Here is a 20253-nt window from a genome sequence, read left to right on the forward strand (position 1 = left end):
AGGGTCTGGAGGATCTTAGTTATGAGGAAAGGTTGCGAGCACTGAACTTATTCTCTCTGGAGAAGAGACGCTTGAGAGGGGATATGATTTCAATTTACAAATACTGTACTGGTGACCCCACAATAGGGATAAAACTTTTTCGCAGAAGAGAGTTTAATAAGACTCGTGGCCACTCATTACAATTAGAAGAAAAGAGGTTTAACCTTAAACTACGTAGAGGGTTCTTTACTGTAAGAGCGGCAAGGATGTGGAATTCCCTTCCACAGGCGGTGGTCTCAGCGGGGAGCATTGATAGCTTCAAGAAACTATTAGATAATCACCTGAATGACCGCAATATACAGGGATATGTAATGTAATACTGACACATAATCACACACATAGGTTGGACTTGATGGACTTGTGTCTTTTTTCAACCTCACCTACTATGTAACTATTTAGTTGACACTATAACTTTTGTGCAAACAAATCAATATATGCTTATTGCGATTTTTTTTTACCAAAAATATGTAGAAGAATATATATTGGCCTAAACTGATGAAGAATTTTTTTTTTTTATATTTTTTTGGGGGGATATTTATTATAGCACAATAGCACAAAGTAAAAAATACTGTTTTTTTTTTTCAAAATTGACGCTATTTTTTTGCCTATAACGCAAAAAATAAATCCGCAGAGGTGATCAAATACCACCAAAAGAAAGCTCTATGTCAATTTTGTTAGGGTACAGCATCGCACAACCGCGCAATTGTACGTTAAAGCGACGCAGTGCCGTATCGCAAAAAATGGCCTGGTCATTAAGTAGGAAAATGATCCAGTCTGTAGGTGGTTGGTCATATTCGTCTGGTGAGTAGGAAATCTTAATCAAACACATCAGGTGTATCCGCAGAATTCACTGCTATATAGTGAAGGCGTTTTTTATGTCACTTTGGCAAACTCATCACTGAACAATTTATGGACTTTACAAAGGACTGTTTCATTATCTAACTTAATTCATAACAATACTGAGCATGTTGCACTTTACAATTGTATATGAAATTGATTAGTTGTCATTTTATGATATTGTTGTTATAATTGTGTTCACATCACTTTACCACTAGCGCCCCCTCACTACTGTTTACAATTATTTAAGTTAGCATGTCTATACTTTAAGGGTAGCAGCACGGACATCTTCCACCGGAGTTACTTCCGGGTTCGCGCCTCTGGCGCTGTGATTGGCCGGAGCCGCAATGACATCACTGGAATGTGTGCGGGAGCCGCCGGTCACGGCACGACTTCTGAAGAAACGGCACCCGTGGCCAGTTACTTCAGTGCGCATGCGCCGACAATGTCGGCAGCAGCGCATATGCTGAATATCTCCTAAACTTGCACAGTCATATTCAAGGTACCTACAGGTAAGCCTTGTTATAGGCTTACCTGTAGTAGGTAAGAGTGGTGTACAGGGTTTACAACCGCTTTAAGGCAGTGCTGGAAAATAATGGTGGCCACACAAAATATTGACACTTTGGTCCCAATTTGGACATTTTCACTTAGGGGCGTACTCACTTTTTTTGCCAGCGGTTTAGACATTAATGGCTGTGTGTTGAGTTATTTTGAGGGGACAGCAAATTTACACTGTTATACAAGCTGTACACTCACTACTTTACATTGTAGCAAAGTGTCATTTCTTTAGTGTTGTCAAATGAAAAGATAGAATAAAATATTTACAAAAATGTGAGAGCTGTACTCGCTATTGTGAGATACTGCACACTCTCGAACTGGGCTGTGTGCATCCATAGACACGCACAGTGCCGGTAAGCCACACCCCACTCCCTCCTCACAGGAGTTTTACTGACAGATATATACCCCTTGAAATTTTCCACATCTTGTCATGTTACAACCAAAAACATAAAATTTATTTTATTGGGATTGTATGTAATAGACCAACACAAAGTGGCACATAATTGTGAAGTGGAAGGAAATGATAAATGGTTTTCAAAATGTTTTATAAATAAATATCTAAAATATGTGTCGTGCATTTGTAATCAGCCCCCTTTACTCTGATACCCCTAACTAAAATATAGTGAAACCAATTGCCTTCAGAAGTTACCTAATTAGTATATAGAGTCCACCTGTGTGTAATCTAATTTCAGTATAAATACAGCTGTTCTGTAAAGCCCTCAGGGGTTTTTTAGCAAACATTACTAAACAACAGCATCACGAAGCCCTAGGAACACACCAGACATGTCAGGGATAAAGTTGTGGAGAAGTTTAAAGCAGGGTTAGGTTATAAAAAAATATCTCAAGCTTTGAACATCTCACTGAGCACTGTTCAATCCATCATCCAAAAATGGAAAGAGTATGGCACAACTGCAAACCTACAAAGACATGGCCGTCCACCTAAACTGACAGGCCGGGCAAGAAGAGAATTATTCAGAGAAGCCGTCAAGAGGCCCATAGTAACTCTGGAGGAGCTGCAAAGATCCACAGCTCAGGTGGGAGAATCTGTCCACAGGACAACTATTAATCATGCGCTCCACAAATCTGTCCTTTATGGACGAGTGGCAAGAAGAAAGCCATTTTTGAAAGAAAGCCATAGGAAGTCCCGTTTGTGAGAAGCCATGTGAGGGACATGACAAACATGTGGAAGAAGGAGAAGGTGTTCCGGTCAGGTCAAAATTAAAGTTTTTTGGCCTAAAAGCAAAACGCTATGTGTGGCAGAAAACTAACACTGTACATCATGCTGAACACACCATCCCAACCATGAAATATGGTGGTGGCAGCATCATGTTGTGGGGATGTTTTTTTTAATAGAGACAGGGAAGCTGATCAGAGTTGATGGGAAGACGGATGGAGCCAAATACAGGGCGATCTTAGAAGAAAACCTGTTAGAGTCTGCAAAAGACTTGAGACTGAGGTGGAGGTTCACCTTCTAGCAGAACAATGACCCTAAACATACAGCCAGAGCTACAATGGAATGGTTTAGTTTAAAGCATATTCATGTGTTAGAATGGCCCAGTCAAAGTCCAGACCTAAATCCAATTGAGTATCTGTGGCAAGACTTGAAAATTGCTGTTTACAGACACTCTTCATCCAATCTGACAAAGCTTGAGCTATTTTGCAAAGAATAATGGGCAAAAATGTCACTATCTAGATGTGCAAAGTTGGTAGAGACATACCTAAAAAGACTTGCAGCTGTAAATGCAGCAAAAGGTTGTTCTACAAACTATTGACTCGGGGACTGAATATAAATGCACGCTACTCTTTTCAGATGTTTATTTTTAAAAAATGTTGACAACCATTTATCATTTTCTTTCCACTTTACAATTATGTGCCACTTTGTGTTGGTGTATCACATAAAATCCCAATAAAATACAAATACGTGTTTGGTCGTGTTGCACCCTGGTGTTTAGGCAGAGTTGCTCCTAAATTTACCTGCCAGGTGTAGTTGCCTTGGTTCATTGTTAGGGATCAATTGATTTCACCCTAAGTCTAGAATTGCTGCACTTCTCTCTTCTGCCGCTAGGTGGCCGGGTACCTGGTGTAATTAGATAAGACAAGGGCAAAGCAAGGACAGATTATGAGTATATGGGGTATCTCAGCCAATGGGCAGGGGTTTCGTAAAATCCCTTGGCCTGCTGGGAGAACCTATATATTTGGGTGGAGTCAGGTGATCAGTGTTCTGTGCCACCTGGACGGCTGTCTGGGTGGACGTGTGTTGTGTTGCCTGGGCTGCTAGGTCAGGGTTTGGGCACATCTGGCTGCTAGGTTGTCTGAGGGCCTATCCAGAAGCAAGAGAGCAGAGCAGGGTTGGTATTGCGGCTTGCAGTTCAACCAGAAGTGATGGTTCTGCCGACCAGAGAACCTGTCATGGTCTGAGGTAGAGGGGAAGCTGTCGCCACTAAGGGTCCATCTACCTTATTACCAGGGACCACAGTGAGTCGCTGAAGCAAGTACCGGAGCAAAATTCTCACCAACCGGGGACGGTGAAAAATCGGGAAACTTCAGTGGGTATTAAGCCAGGGACCCAGCCAGTGGAGGTGAAGCGCCGCTTGCAGAGCAGCCTTGTGTGTCAAACCAGGGACTGAGCAGGCCAGTGGGGTGAAGCTTGAGAAGTATCTGGGGTGCCAAGCTAGGGACCCAGCAGAGAAGTGGGGGTGATGCTTGAGAAAGATACTACAGTGAAGTTTGGAGGATCTCAAGGGATTCAGTGGCAGTGAATTATCTAGTCTGAGAGAGACTGGGAGCTCAGTGGGTTGAAGAACTACAAGAAGTGATTGTAGTGGAAGTGAAGGAACTGTTACACTTTGTGTTAGAAACTGGTAAAGACTGTTGCCATAGGAGACAGCATTCCTACATATGCAGATGTGGTGTCTTGCTGGATGCTTTTCCCTGTATGGCTGTCCTCCTGCAGAAGTCTTGAGTCTGCCAAATTAACATTGCAACTGCCTAAAGGTGTCCTAACCCTCTCTCCCAAAGTTATGTTCAAGAGAAATAAAATCTCTTTGCATTCAAGAAGTGAATCTAACTTGCATTATACCCACTATGCCTCACAACCCACTCTGTATGGAAGGATGTCAGCAGGTTTGGGCTCTGAAGGTTCTCATTAGACTAGAGGAGACCTGGGACCTTGTTACAGTTGTAACATGACAAAATGTTTAAAATTTCAAGAGGTATGAATACTTTTTCAAGGCACTGTACAGAAGCCTTTTTCAACTTTAAGGATTCAGGAGAAGTCCCTCTTTAAATATATTCCCTGCATGCTATACTGTACATAAGCAAAAAAGGGCGTCAATTTTGTTTGGGTACAGCAAGTGTGTCTTGCCTACAATCAAGCATTGTGGTGGAAGTGTCATGATCTGGGGCTACATGAGTGCTGCCGGTACTGGGGAGCTACAGTTCATTGAGGGAACAATGAATGTCAACATATACCTTGACATACTGAAGCGGAGCATGAGCCCCTCCCTTCGGAGACTGGGCCGCAGGGTAGTATTCCAACATGATAATGACCCCAAACACACCTCTGTTACGACCACTGCTTTACTAAAGAAGCTGAGGGTAAAGGGGATGGACTTGCCAAGCATGTCTCCAGACCTAAACCCTATTGAGCATCTGTGGGACATCCTCAAACAGAAGGTGGAGGAGTGCAAGGTCTCTAACATCCACCAGCTCTGTGATGTCATCATGGAGGAGTGGAAGAGGACTTCAGCGGCAACCTGTGAACTCCATGCCCAAGAGGGTTAAAGAGGTTGTGAGCCTCGGAATTACTAGCATACTAGCTCATTATGAAATACTTACCTTACCTTGCCCTGGATCGGCATCGGCCCTCCAAGTACAGCACAGACATCTTCCACCAGAGTTACTTCCGGGTTCGTGGCTCCAGAGCTGTGATTGGCCGGAGCCGCGATGATGTCACTCCCGCGCATGTGCAAACGGCACCAACGGCCAGTTTCTTCAGTGCGCATGCGCTGATGACGTCGGCAGCAGTGCATATACTCAATATCTCCTAAACTATGCAAGTTTAGGAGATATTCAAGGTACTTACAGATAAGCCTTGTTATAGGCTTATCTGTAGGTAAAAGTGGTGTAACGGGGTTTACAACCACTTCAAGGCAGTGCTGAAAAATAATGGTGGCCACAGAAAATATTGACACTTTGGGCCCAATTTGGACATTTTCACTTAGGGGTGTACTCACTTTTGCTGCCAGTGGTTTAGACATTAATGGCTGTGTGTTGAGTTATTTTGAGGGGACAGCACATTTACACTGTTATACAAGCTGTACACTCACTACTTTACATTGTAGCAAAGTGTCATTTCTTCGGTGTTGTCACATGAAAAGATATAATAAAATATTTACAAAAATGTGAGGGGTGTACTCACTTTTGTGAGACACTGTACACTCCCGAACTGGGATGTGCGCATCCATGCACACGCACGCACAGTGCCGCTAAGTCACACCCCACTCCCTCCTCACAGGAGTTTTACTGACAGATACAGAGGCCTTTTTTAACTTTAAGGATTCATGTGAAGTCCCTCTTCTAATATATTCCTTACATGCTATACTGTACATGAGCAATTTTCAGCACGAACATCCCTGGCCTGCAGCTCATTTTACTCATTGACCACCAGGCTGCTATCACTCAATACTTCCTCTCTGCTTCTTGGTGGTGGGCTGGAGGGCAGCTGAAATAAATAATAGATAGAATATACATCCAATTCAAGTAATTTTAAATAAAGCATTGAGCATCAAAATCCCATTCTTTATTAGTCACAGATTAAACATAAACCGAAATTTAGTCTTCTTGTCTTATGTGATTGTTTCTCTAAGTGCTATCATCCAAATAACAGAATATGTTCACAAATTCAGAAAAAAAATTCCAGTGGTGATTTCCAACAGCGGAATCCCTAGATGTATTCCTGTAGTCCATTCTGAGATAAGGTGATCCGTTATACTCTCACAGACCATGGTTTGAACGTTCCTGGTTCTGGTGCTGGACACTATGAGGAATAAAACATAAGCATTATGCTTTCACATACAATGTATTCATATATTCAATATATAAGTATCATCCCAGTGTTCATTCATTATGACATCAAGGTTAGACATGTGCAATTCGTTTTGCTCTGAATATAAATTTAGCCAAATTTTTGGTTATTCTGAGACTTGGATCTCTGAATGAAATAAGCGTATATTGATTGGTTTGTGAGAAAGTTATAGCGTCTACAAAATAGGGGATAGTTTTATGGCATTTTTATTATTATTATTTTTTTATTAGTAATGGCGTCGATCTGCGATTTTTATCGTGACTGCGACATTATGGCGGACAGATCGGACACTTTTAACACTATTTTGGGACCATTGTCATTTATACAGCGATCAGTGCTATAAAAATGCACTGCTTACTATGTAAATGACAATGGCAGTGAAGGGGGTTAACCACTAGGGTGCGATGAAGGGGTTAGGTGTGTCCTAGGGAGTGATTCTAACTGGGGGGGGGGGTGGGCTACAAGTGACACGACAGTGATCACTGCTCCCGATCACAGGGAGCAGTAGATCTCTGTCCTGTCACAAGGCAGAACGAGGAAATGCCTTGTTTACATAGGCATGTCCCCGTTCTGCCTCTCCATGAGACGATCGCGGGCACTCAGTGGACATCAAGTCCGCGGGATCCGTGGGTGCGCTCATGGAGCACGTGGCGGGGGCGTGCATGCACCGGCACGGTGACAAATTCAAAGTGACGTACAGGTTTTTTTTTATGCAAGCAGTATAAGCACCTAATCCGACTTGGTTTAAGCCTTTTGCAATCCCCTGTGCAGAGTTCAGAAAAGGAGAACAAGAAGCAGCACATGAAGCCAATTGGTTGTGCTGTAGTGCTCATGTGCTAAAAGGGGCCTGCTGATAGGAGATGAGAGCGAAGTAAGAGAGAGGAGCTCATCAGTCTGCTGCTTATTCTTGTCCAATCTAAGGCTGCGGATGGGGAATAAATCAGATCCATTTCCCTGCCAGACAGCCTATTTTCAGTTTTCAGCGCTGTCGCATTTTGAATGACAATTGCGCGGTCATGCAACACTGTACCCAAATGAAATTTTTATAATTTTTTCCCCACAAATAGAGCTTTCTTTTCACCTCTGCAGTTTTTATTTTTTGCGCTATAAACAAAAGAAGAGCGACAAGTTTGATAAAAAACACAATATTTTTTACTTCTTGCTATAAAAAATATTCCAATTTAAAAAAAAAAAAAATTCCTCAGTTTAGGTCGATTTGAATTCTTCTACATATTTTTGGTAAAAAAAATTGCAATAAGCGTATATTTAATGGTTTGCGCAAAAGTTATAGCGTCTACAAAATAGGGGATAGTTTTATGGCATTTTTATTATTATTATTTTTTTTTACTAGTATTGGCAGTGATCTGCAATTTTTATCGTGACTGTGACATTGCGGCGGACGGATCGGACACTTTTGACACCATTTTGGAACCATTGGCATTTATACAGCGATCAGTGCTATACATATGCATTGATTACTGTATAAATGTCACTGGCAGGGAAGGGGTTAATACTAGGGGGCGCTCAAAGGGTTAACTGTGTGTCCTAGGGAGTGATTCTAACTGTAGGGGGCGGGGACTCACAAGGGGAGGAGACCGTTCGGTGTTCCTCTGTACTGGGAACACACCATTGGTCTCCTCTCACCTGACAGGATTTGGATCTATGTGTTTACACACACAGATCCAGAGTCCTGCTCGGTTAACGGGCAATCGCAGGAGCCTGGTGGACATCACGGCCGCTGGGCACACGCATCGTGTCCCGAATGACACCGCAGGGGCGCACCAACGCCACCGGCGGCGCGCGCTCCCCAGACGGCCCGGGAAGCCCAGGACATCATATGACGCCCGCCCAGGATGGGAGATCCCACCTGTGGACGTCATATGACTATATGTGGGATGTGAAGTGGTTAAATTAAAAATTTAAGAAAAAAAGAGATAAAACGGGATCATGTGACACTGCAGTACTGCGGGACCATCACATGACCGCTAGGAATGTTCTAGAGGGTCACATGACCCATTAGAACATTCCAGAAAGGGGCTCATTATATAAAGCTGGCCCTGCGGGAATTTCCTCACTAGTTTGTCAGAGTCAGCAACAAGCTCAGAGGGGCTGTGTCACTAGAGACAGTTATGAGACACTTCAGCGGGCCGGGAACATCGGTGGAGAGGAATGGCTGCGGTGGTGCCTAGAGATGGGAGGAATGGAAGAGGAACAGCAAAGGCAAGTACAAGAAGGACGTATGGGAGGCGTTAGAGGTACCTAGCAGCCATCCAAGCAGAGGGAGGCCAGCGACTCACAGCCCTCAAATCCGCTGGCAGAACCAGCGCGGCCCGCCGTCACGACCGCATACCTCTCTGGAGGAAGGGGAAGCCAGTATGGCGCCTCTGGAAGAGGCGGCTAATCAGTGGCGGTGCGTCCATAAGGGCGCACGGGCGCCGCCCCCCTCTCCTGCCTCCCCCTCTAGCAATCTATCTATGGCCGCCGCTGCCACCCCCTATTCAGGCGTCCGGCCTCTTTCAGCATTTGATGGCACAGTGGCTGCGTTTGATATGTCACAGTGGCGGCAATTGATGGGCACAGTTTCTGCGTTTGATATGGCACAGTGGCGGCAATTGATGGGCACAGTTTCTGCGTTTGATATGGCACAGTGGTGGCAATTGATGGGCACAGTTTCTGTGTTTGATGGTACAGTGGCCGCAATTGATGGGCACAGTGGCTGTGTTTGATGGCACAGTGGCTGCGTTTGATGGGCCCTGTGGCTGCGTTTGATGGCACAGTGGCTGCAATTGATGGGCACAGTGGCTGTGTTTGATAGCACAGTGGCTGTATTTGATGGTACAGTGGTGGCAATTGATGGGCACAGTGGCTGCGTTTGATAGTACAGTGGCAGCAATTGATGGGCACAGTGGCTGTGTTTGATAGCACAGTGGCTGTATTTGATGGTACAGCGGTGGCAATTGATGGGCACAGTGGCTGCGTTTGATATATAGTGGCAGCAATTGATGGGCACAGTGGCTGCATTTGATGGGCACAGTGGCTGTGTTTGATAGCACAGTGGCTGTATTTGATGGTACAGCGGTGGCAATTGATGGGCACAGTGGCTGCGTTTGATAGTACAGTGGCAGCAATTGATGGGCACAGTGGCTGCATTTGATGGGCACAGTGGCTGTGTTTGATGGTACAGTGGCTGCGTTTGATGGCACAGTGGCGGCAATTGATGGGCACAGTGGCTGCGATTGATGGTACAGTGAGGCTGCAATTGATGGTTTTTTTTTTTTCAGAATTTTTCAGTTTGTTTGAGCCCCCCCAAAAATTTTGAGCACCAACCAACACTGCGGCTAATACTGAGGTAAATAGAAGAACCAGCCTTAGGGAAAAAAGACGGAGGAGGAGAGCATTATCCCTATCGCTGCCCAGGAGCAGAGGTAGGCGGGCGACTAAACCAGCATCCATTAGGATGGCTGAGGAGGAGGCAACTTCAGCAGGAATATTTACTCAACATATCCCGCCCAGTGCTAGTCTGGGTAGGCAAGTAATTCCAGTCAAAGTGAACAAGAAATACCTATTGTGTCCACTGGAGGCTTTAGTGAGCAACACCTGACTTACTCAACACAGGCTAACACACCAGCGACATCTAGCGGTCAGGGTGAGTTATCACAAGTTTTAAATAACATAATAGAATCCATTAACAGGTTAGCTGATTGCATTAACCCCTTGCCACCCAGGCCAATTCTGACATTTCTCTCCTACAGAAAATTACATAGAACCCCCGAACATTATATATGTTTTTTTAGCAGAGACCCTAGAGAATACAATGATTCATTGCATGAATCTATCTATGGCCGCCGCTGCCACCCCTATTCAGGTGTCCGGCCTCTTTACGGGCACCTAAATTACAGCAGCTGGGGGGGGGGGGGGGGGGGGTGTGAAGCACCTGATTAGAGCCATAGGCTCTAATAGGCGTCAAAAATGGTGACCTGCGAGCGCCATGCTGGGTGCTCGCAGGTCACTCAGCTGTGTTAGAAAAGCAAATGAATATTCGCTTTCCTAACACTAAACTGCCTCTCTGCCAATCAGGTGCTCAGATCTGTTACCCATCACCTGATTGGCTGAAGTGATTGAAGCTGTGATTGGATGCCTATCAGGCATCCAATCATAGCAGAGGACGGGAAGAGAGGACGGGAGAAGACTTCAAGGACATCGAGGAGCTGTCCCACCGAGACAGGGTAAGTGCAGACAGCGGGCGGGGGGCACACTGGCAGAATTTGATATGGCACACTGGCAGCATTTGATATGGCACAGTGGGAGCATTTGATGGGGCACAGTGGCAGCATTTGATGGCACAGTGAGAGCGTTTTATATGGCACAGTGGCTGCGCTTGATGGCACAGTGGCTGCGGTTGATGGCACAGTGGCGGCAATTGGTGGGCACAGTGGCTGCGTTTGATGGCACAGTGGCTGTGCTTGATGGCACAGTGGCTGCAATTGATGGGCACAATGGCTGCGTTTGATGGCACAGTGGCTGCATTTGATGGGCACAGTGGCTGCGTTTGATGGCACAGTGGCGGCAATTGATGGGCACAGTGGCTGTGTTTGATAGCACAGTGGCTGTGTTTGATGGTACAGTGGTGGCAATTGATGGACACAGTGGCTGCGTTTGATGGTACAGTGGCAGCAATTGATGGGCACAATGGCTGCGTTTGATGGCACAGTGGCTGCGTTTGATGGCACAGTGGCTGCAATTGATGGGCACAATTGCTGCGTTTGATGGCACAGTGGCTGCGTTTGATGGCACAGTGGCGGCAATTGATGGGCACAGTGGCTGTGTTTGATAGCACAGTGGCTGTGTTTGATGGTACAGTGGTGGCAATTGATGGGCACAGTGGCTGCGTTTGATGGCACAGTGGAACCAATTGATGGGCACAGTGGCTGCGTTTGATGGCACAGTGGCTGCGTTTGATAGTACAGTGGTGGCAATTGATGGGCACAGTGGCTGCGTTTGATGGTACAGTACCTGCGTTTGATGGGCACAGTGGCTGTGATTGCTGGTACAGTGGCTGCGTTTGATGGCACAGTGGCTGCATTTGATGGGCACAGTGGCTGCGATTGATGGTACAGTGGCTGCGTTTGATGGCACAGTGGCTGCGATTGATGGTACAGTGGCTGCGTTTGATGGCACAGTGGTGGCAATTGATGGGCACTGGCAGGTATAGGTGTAGCGCTAAATCATAGTGGCAATAGAGCAGATGTATAAGAAATACAGTCCATAAATGAAATATTGCAGTCCATCCAAAGACCTCCAATAAGATAGAAAAATAGGAGAACCGTCACCGACACCCAATAAGACTGCCTCTTACCGCCAGTGTATAGGATATACACATTGAGCAAACGTCTGAAGAGCCAGTTCCACAATTCTTATTCATCAATGAGGTCCTCTCATTGTGCAAGGAATCCTCATTCACAGACCCACCAGAGACAAGGATGGCTGTATTTTTCCAACCCCCGGCCGGGAGATGAACTCCACAGATACAACTCAGTGGTTACATATGAGGGGATATAAAAATAATCTCATTGCGCAAACATCCATAAAGAATGGAAATTTATTGGACAAAAGGTTAGGGTTACAACTCACATTAAATAAATAAAAATATGCATGAGCAAAAAAGGAAAGCGTCCAGCGCTTCCTACCAACAAGATGGCCACTCCTCTGTACACAATGCGTCACTCGTACCTCGTGTAGCCCTACGATTCGTTACGAGCGTGCGTCCCCTGAGGACACACCAGGACACACTAACACACCAGCGACATCTAGCGGTCAGGGTGAGTTATCACAAGTTTTAAATAACAATGGAATCCATTAACAGGTTAGCTGATTGAATTAATCCCTTGCACCCAGGCCAATTCTGACATTTCTCTCCTACAGAAAATTACATAGAACCCTCGAACATTATATATGTTTTTTAGCAGAGACCCTAGAGAATACAATGGCGGTCGTTGCAACTTTTTATCTCGCACGGTATTTGCACAGCAATTTTACCCAGGCGTTTTTTAAAAAAAAAAAACAAAACAATAAAGTTAGCCCAATTTTTTTACATAATGTGAAAGATGAAGTTAACCCAAGTAATTAAATACCTAACATGTCACGCATCAAAATTGCACATGCTCGAAGAATGGCGCCAGACTTTTTAATTTTAAAAAAATTTTTACTGGTTACATGTTTTAAGTTACAGAGGAGGTCTAGGGCTAGAATTATTGCTCTCGCTCTACCTATCGCAGCGATACCTCACATGTGTGGTTTGAAAACCATTTTAATATGTGGGCAGGACTTACGTACAGGGGGACAGGGGCGCTTTTAAAAAAAAAAAAAAAATTATTGTTAATTTTACTTTTATTTTTTTTAGTTTGACACTTTAAAAAAAAAAAAAAAATTGATCACTTTTATTCCTATTACAAGGAACGTAAACATCACTTGTAATAGGAATATGACATGACAGGTCCTCTTTACAGTGAGATATGGGGTCAATAAGACCCCACATCTCACCTGTAGGCTGGGAAGCCTGAAATAAAAAAATAAAAAAACAAAAAAAAAGAAAACGATTCCCAGCCAAGGCGGCACCGTTTGTTTGAATGCAGAGGCCGGGCGTGACGTCATAACATCTGAACGATCATAGAGACTCTGGCCACCATCTGGTCCGCTGGAAATCTCTATGGTAAACATCCGGGGCCGGCGGATCCGTTCTACTGTCTCACTGATGGCAGCAGTGAGTCGGTAGAAGCACCGGAGGGCGGCGGGAGGGGGAACGTCTCCTCTCGCCGCCTGCAAGAACGATCAAGCGGCTGAACAGCCGCTATGATTGTTCTTATGGTGTAGGGAATCGCCGGCTGAAAATTAGGATATCTGAATGATGCCTGTAGCTTCAGGCATCATTCAGATGTATTAAAAATTATTGCGGCGCTAAAAAAACACAGTTCAAAAAGAAATCTGAAGAGTGGGAGGAATCCAACCACCAAATATAGTGTGAAGATGTAGAGAAGTCACTCGTCACCACGTGATAATGTAGTCTGCTTACCAGAAGGTAATAAGGATTAGGCATGAATTGTTATCTCTCAATAGCATCCAGCGAATCCAGCCAACTGGAACCCCTCGTCAGACATCAACCTCCGTGTAACTTCCTTCATATATATACACAACTCCCAATGATCACTTCAGAGTTATGGCTTTCAGGCATGTAGTCATCATAAACCTGCTGAAGATAGTGCTGGGGGCTGTGCAACCTCTGAATGTATTTCTCCAGTTCTTTGTACCTGAGTGACGATTTCAGATTTGCTATTTGGCTGTCTGACACTGGCAGGGCTAGAAACGTGTCCTGGATACAGTCTTGTCAAAACTTTGGAAATGATTGCTTCCCTCCTGGCCGCATACATGACACCCGCTCAGGATTTACATCGCATACAGCCGCCAACTCCTCTCTACTTCTCCCCAATCACCACAACAAGGTAAATATATTTATTCCTAGTTCTAAAACGTATTCCGCAGGTAAAGGCATGCGGATCTCCCTTTATAGTTGTGGAGATCGTAAATGATTACATGTTAATAAGGCCTTTTTGTGAGGGCCCCTTTTTGGTTCATTTAGACGAATCCCCCCCTCACTAGATACCAATTAAAGAGTGTCCTGAAGAAATGATTGAGGAAGTTACGTTTACATCTACTTAATTTTACGTCCCATTCTTTTAGAATTGGTGCGGCGATCAAAGCTGCAAGGATGGGCCTTGAAGATGCCATTATTAAAAAACCGGGCAGGTGGGATTCTCGCCGATTTCAATTGTATGTCATACCTGATCTCTCTCTTTAATTTTATAGGTGGTAGAAGATGCATTTGGATCCTGGGTCACTCATTTATTTTTTGGGCTAACAAAAGAGCCAGGAAGAGGTGCTATACACCCAATCTATTGTTGGATTCTGAGGAATTTCGAGTGACCTTCATCGATTTAAATTAGCTTCCCCGAATACCACAATCATTTTTTCTGAAATAGTTCCAAGGCTGTTATGGCTATAGGATGCCCATTTAAACAATTGGAGAAAATTAGGCGTCGGGTAAATAGATGTATGGAAAAATTTATGCCACTTATTGGAGGTTTTTCCTATAGACATAGGGATCTGGAGGGAGGTTTTGCGGGTTTGTATGGGGCAGATTAAAATTATGTTAATTTATTTATTATTACACCAATAAACGTGCCGCAGCCAATTATATGCCAAACAAAGTTGTTGAGTGTCTACATTCCCATGGACTGAAAAAGGGTTTAATGATTTGAGCCCGTCAGCATGGGCATGTGGCCGCCCCCCTTCCCGCATGTGTAGTTTTAAATAAGACATAAATAAATAAAACATAAAAAAAAGAGAGATAAAACGGGGTCATGTGATGCTGCAGTACTGCGGGACCATCACATAACCGCTGGGAATGTTCTAGAGCACTGGTTCTCAACCTGGGGGTTGAATGACGATTTGCCAGGGGGTCACCGAATTCTGGGCTGTTTTTGAAGCCCGGCCCCACACCGCTTTCCCAGCCTTTTCATGGCCGCCCAGCTGGGCTGTTCCTGGAGCCCACAGCTGCCCACTCAGCCTCTTTGCAGCCACCCATTCTGTTCAAGGCATGGCTGGGGGCAGAGACTAGAGGTTAGCTGACTGGTGAGGAATGTGAAGTGGGAGGGGTTGAAGGAGACCCTATCTCCTGATTTAGGCATAGGTGTCACTGCTGCGAGACACCCCAAAGTCGGAGACACAGTGAAGCCGGAGACACATTGAGTAACACTACCTGTGATTAAAAGTCCCCACTACAGTTCTCAGATCAGCAGATGACCTTGATCAAAGTTGGCTGATCAGAACCTCCCCTAGCACTGCCACTGATTCCACCCCCCACCAGCACTGCCACTTATCCCATTCCCCCCACCAGCACTGCCACTCATCCCATTCCCCCCACCCCCCACCAAGGAGTAATAGAAGGAATAAAAATAGAGATTACATGGAAGGGGGAGAAAAAAAATAGGGGAGGGGGAGGAAAAGAGGGGGAGGAACAAAGAAAAAGGGAGAGAAAGAACAAGAGAAAGAGCAAGAAAGATGGCTAGAGAGAGGGATGGGAAAAAAAACAAGAAATGAGGGTAGAGAGAGATAAAAGGGAAAGAAAGGAGAACAAAGAGAAAGAGTAGTACATAAATTATACCATAAGGGGTTTTAATACTGTACGAGTGGAAGGAACTCAGGGAGAGCTAAATGTCCATGGGTTAGGGGCGCAAATTACTTGTCTTGCCTTGGGTGCTGACAACCCATGCTACGAAAATAATTTTACTGTTAGTCCCCACAACTTGCGAAATTTTATCAAGGGGTCACGGCACTAGTAAGGTTGAGAACCACTGTTCTAGAGGGTCACATGACCCATTAGAACATTCCAGAAAGGGTCAGCAACAAGCTCCCAACCCCCCCCCCCCCCCCTTGTCGCGAGCATGTATATGTGGTTTGTCACCCTTTATATTTGAAGGGGGGGGCTTGTGTTTATAAGATATTCTGTATTGCTCGAGTATAGGGCAGATAGAGTTCATCTATCTGACATAGGTTTAGATATTTTTAACATTGGTTTACAAAATAGCATTGAATTGGCCGTGGTTGTGGGGTAGGCTGGCCTTGTTAATACAAGCCCGGCATTTGGGGGACTTGTGTTTATAAGATATTCTGTATTGCTCGAGTCCTGTAAGACTAATCTGTTTTTGTATTTATTATTTGCAAGTTGAGAGTTTTTATGAATTAATAAAAATGATTAAAATGATGTTAATTTATTTATTATTACACCAATAAACGTGCCGCGGCCAATTATATGCCAAACGAAGTTGTTGAGTGTCTTTAATTAATTAAGTGGTATTGTTCAGGTATTCGGGGGGGAGGTGCGGCCTATATTCCCATGATTTGTTTAGTGCTGGGTTGAACGGTGTAGTCTGGTTATTTTTTAAACCCCATACATCAGCAATCCTAATGCCGCGTACACACGGTCGGACTTTCTATCCTACTTGGTCCGGCACACTTTCCGACGGACTTTGTCCGCCAGGTGCGCCGGACTCTAAAACGGACGGACTTGCCCACACACGCCCGGACTTTCCGGCGGGCTAAGTCCGCCCGTCTTTCCGACGGACTTTCGCCGGAGTTCCGGCGGACTTTCAGAATGAACGGACTTGCCCACACACGGACAAGTCCGTTCATTTTGAACGTGACTCAGGTGCGACGGGACTAGAAAAGGATGTCAATCTTGCCGCTTTTATCGGCGAGATTGACACCTTGCGAGCCCCGTCGCGGGGCATACCAGGCCCTTAGGTCTGGTATGGATTATAAAGGGAACCCCCTACGCCGAAAAAACGGCGTGGGGTCCCCCCTAAAATCCATACCAGACCCCGATCCGAGCACGCAGCCTGGCCGGTCAGTAAAGGGGGTGGGGACGAGCGAGCGCCCCCACCCCTCCTGAACCGTACCAGGCCACATGCCCTCAACATGGGGGGTGGGTGCTTTGGAGGAGGGGGGCCGCCCTGCGGGCCCCCCCCCCACCCCAAAGCACCTTGTCCCCATGTTGATGAGGTCAAGGGCCTCTTCCCGACAACCTTGGCCGTTGGTTGTCGGGGTCTGCGGGCGGGGGCTTATCGGAATCTGGGAGCCCCCTTTAATAAGGGGGCCCCCAGATCCCGGCCCCCCACCCTATGTGAATGAGTATGGGGTACATGGTACCCCTACCCATTCACCTAGGGAAAAAGTGTAAGTAATAAAACACACTACACCGGTTTTTAAAATATTTTATTAAACAGCTCCGTGGGGGGATCTTCCTCCGGCTTCGGGGGTCTTCTTCCGGCTTCGGGGGTCCCTCCGCTTCATCTTCTCCCGGCGTCCGGTTGGTTCTTCTCCGCTCTCTTCTCTCCAGTTCTTCGGCCGGCTCCTCTGCTGTCTTCAGGTAGCTCTCTTGCCAGCAGAGGTCCGGACTTCTTGTCTTCTTCTCTTCTCCAGATGTTGACACGACGCTCTCTCCGGCTGGACTGCTCTCCGAGGGCTGCGTTGTGACTTATATAGGCGGAGACCCCGCCCCCTTTTGATGTCACAGTCCCTGGGCATGCTGGGACTGTGACGTTTTAGGGGGCGTGGTCACTGGGTGATGTTGACCACGCCCCCTAAAACGTCACAGTCCCAGCATGCCCAGGGACTGTGACATCAAAAGGGGGCGGGGTCTCCGCCTATATAAGTCACAACGCAGCCCTTGGAGAGCAGTCCAGCCGGAGAGAGCGTCGTGTCAACATCTGGAGAAGAGAAGAAGACAAGAAGTCCGGACCTCTGCTGGCAAGAGAGCTACCTGAAGACAGCAGAGGAGCCGGCCGAAGAACTGGAGAGAAGAGAGCGGAGAAGAACCAACCGGACGCCGGGAGAAGATGAAGCGGAGGGACCCCCGAAGCCGGAAGAAGACCCCCGAAGCCGGAGGAAGATCCCCCCCCGGAGCTGTTTAATAAAATATTTTAAAAACCTGTGTAGTGTGTTTTATTACTTACACTTTTTCCCTAGGTGAATGGGTAGGGGTACCATGTACCCCATACTCATTCACATAGGGTGGGGGGCCGGGATCTCCCAGATTCCGATAAGCCCTCGCCCGCAGACCCCGACAACCAACGGCCAGGGTTGTCGGGAAGAGGCCCTTGTCCTCATCAACATGGGGACAAGGTGCTTTGGGGTGGGGGGGGGCCCGCAGGGCGGCCCCCCTCCCCCAAAGCACCCACCCCCCATGTTGAGGGCATGTGGCCTGGTACGGTTCAGGAGGGGGGGGGGGGCGCTCGCTCGTCCCCACCCCCTTTCCTGACCGGCCAGGCTGCGTGCTCGGATCGGGGTCTGGTATGGATTTTAGGGGGGACCCCACGCCGTTTTTTCGGTGTAGGGGGTTCCCTTTATAATCCATACCAGACCTAAGGGCCTGGTATGCCCCGCGCTCGCCGCAATAGGAAAATTTGTTTTTCCTATTGCAGCGAGCGCGAGATGCAATACCCTGCCCTCGTGTCGTATCTGGTCCGTCGGACCAGCATACACACGAGCGGGCTTTCCGTCGGACCAGCACACACACGAGCGGACTTTCCGCCCGAAACTGAGTCCGGCGGAAAGATTTAAAACTTTCTTCAAATCTAGGTCCGGCGGGCTTTTGGGAAAAAGTCCGCCGGAAAAGTCCGCTGGCGCCCACACACGGGCGGATTGTCCGGCACACTCTGGTCCGCCGGACCAAGTATGCCGGAAAGTCCGACCGTGTGTACGCGGCATAAGTTACAATGTCTACACCCGAGCCATTAAGATAATAGGCTTAGGCAGTGAAGGATTCTGCTGACACATTCCTGTTTACAGGACTGTGTAGAGCTGCAAATACTCTCATACCAGTTTGGTGAATTGATCCACGCAGGCATTTCGTATTCTCTCCGGAGTGGCTGGACTGTCCAGTCTAAATGACCCAGTAATGCCAGATTCTGTTCTGGCTGAGGTGATGGCATCCTTAATGGCGTAGAATATGGAGGCTGACAAGAAAAGTGGAGGCTCGCCGACAGCCTGGAATTATACACAAAAATTGCAACAACTCAATCAATAGGATGTAATTAAAGCAGATCTAAAGAATACATTTTCAGTGTTGTAACTTTTCCTCTCATCGAGAAAATTCTCTATCCCATGTGTCCTGGTCACATGAGCAATGCCTCCTCATTGGTCACATGGTATTTACCAAAAGGCATTGGGAAACTGCTGGCCAGACATCAACTCTGCCTGAATGTTCCCTGAAAATCAGAGACTATGCTGGCAATACTGGAATACTGGGGCAATGGTCTCATGACCTGGCACTGGTTTACTGGAAAAATACCTCTATATGAATAATACTTGTTAAAATGTTTACATATCTTATTCAACTTTAATGCTGAGTACACACGGGCGGACTTTTCCGCATCAAAGGTCCAACGGTCTTTCCGACGGACTTTCAATGGACTTTTGACGGACGTCCGACGGACTTTCGAACGAACGGACTTGCCTACACACGATCACACCAAAGTCCGACGGATTCGTACGTGATGATGTACGACCGGACTAAAATAAGGAAGTTCATAGCCAGTAGCCAATAGCTGAGCTAGCGTCGGTTTTCGTCCGTCGGACTAGCATACAGACGAACTGATTTTTCGACCAGACTCGAATACGTCGGAAAGATTTGAAACATGTTTTAAATCTAAAGTCCGTCTTATTTTTGACCGAAAAAGTCTGCTGCAAGTCCGATGAAGCCCACACACGGTCGGATTGTCCGATAGATTTGTTCCGTCGGACCAGTCTGGTCGAAAAGTCCGGCCGTGTGTACACAGCATAAGACTGTTTCCCATGTACATTATATTCTTGTGTAATTTCTTCCATAGAAGCAGCATTATTTGAAATGGAAAATCTTCAAGGGTCTGTTCATGTGTAAAGATAAATGGCGCATTGTCAAATTGTCAGCAGGGACCGGGCCAAATTTAGATCCATGTACAGGCACCCTAGTTGTGCACAAGTGAATCTATCAAACGTCTAGTGTACAACCAGCCTGTTGGGTTTTTCCCGAATGATTAGTGCTGCTGGCTTTAGCCGGCAATACTAATCATGGTGCACTGCTGGCAGCAAAGGCTCCCCACTCTCCCTGCCGGCAGAACACATAAGCGAGAGGGATTCCC

At 46.3% G+C, this 20253-nt stretch overlaps 1 protein-coding gene across 2 annotated transcripts in view; it reads right to left on the reverse strand.

Annotated features, from left to right (window-relative positions):
- Positions 1 to 6213: 6213 nt before the first annotated feature.
- XDH (xanthine dehydrogenase) overlaps positions 6214 to 20253 on the reverse strand; it is a 195238-nt gene continuing 181198 nt past the window's right edge. For both annotated transcript variants that reach the window (XM_073628291.1, XM_073628292.1), the window contains exons 35-36: positions 18953 to 19120; positions 6214 to 6472 (exon numbers count right to left, since the gene is read on the reverse strand). In XM_073628291.1, coding sequence (XP_073484392.1) covers positions 6422 to 6472; positions 18953 to 19120 — 219 coding nt within the window. In that variant the 3' untranslated portion in view covers positions 6214 to 6421. The remainder of the gene's footprint in view (positions 6473 to 18952; positions 19121 to 20253) is intronic.

The sequence above is a fragment of the Aquarana catesbeiana genome, linkage group LG04 (assembly GCF_042186555.1).
Source record: "Aquarana catesbeiana isolate 2022-GZ linkage group LG04, ASM4218655v1, whole genome shotgun sequence".
Classification (NCBI taxonomy): domain Eukaryota; kingdom Metazoa; phylum Chordata; class Amphibia; order Anura; family Ranidae; genus Aquarana; species Aquarana catesbeiana.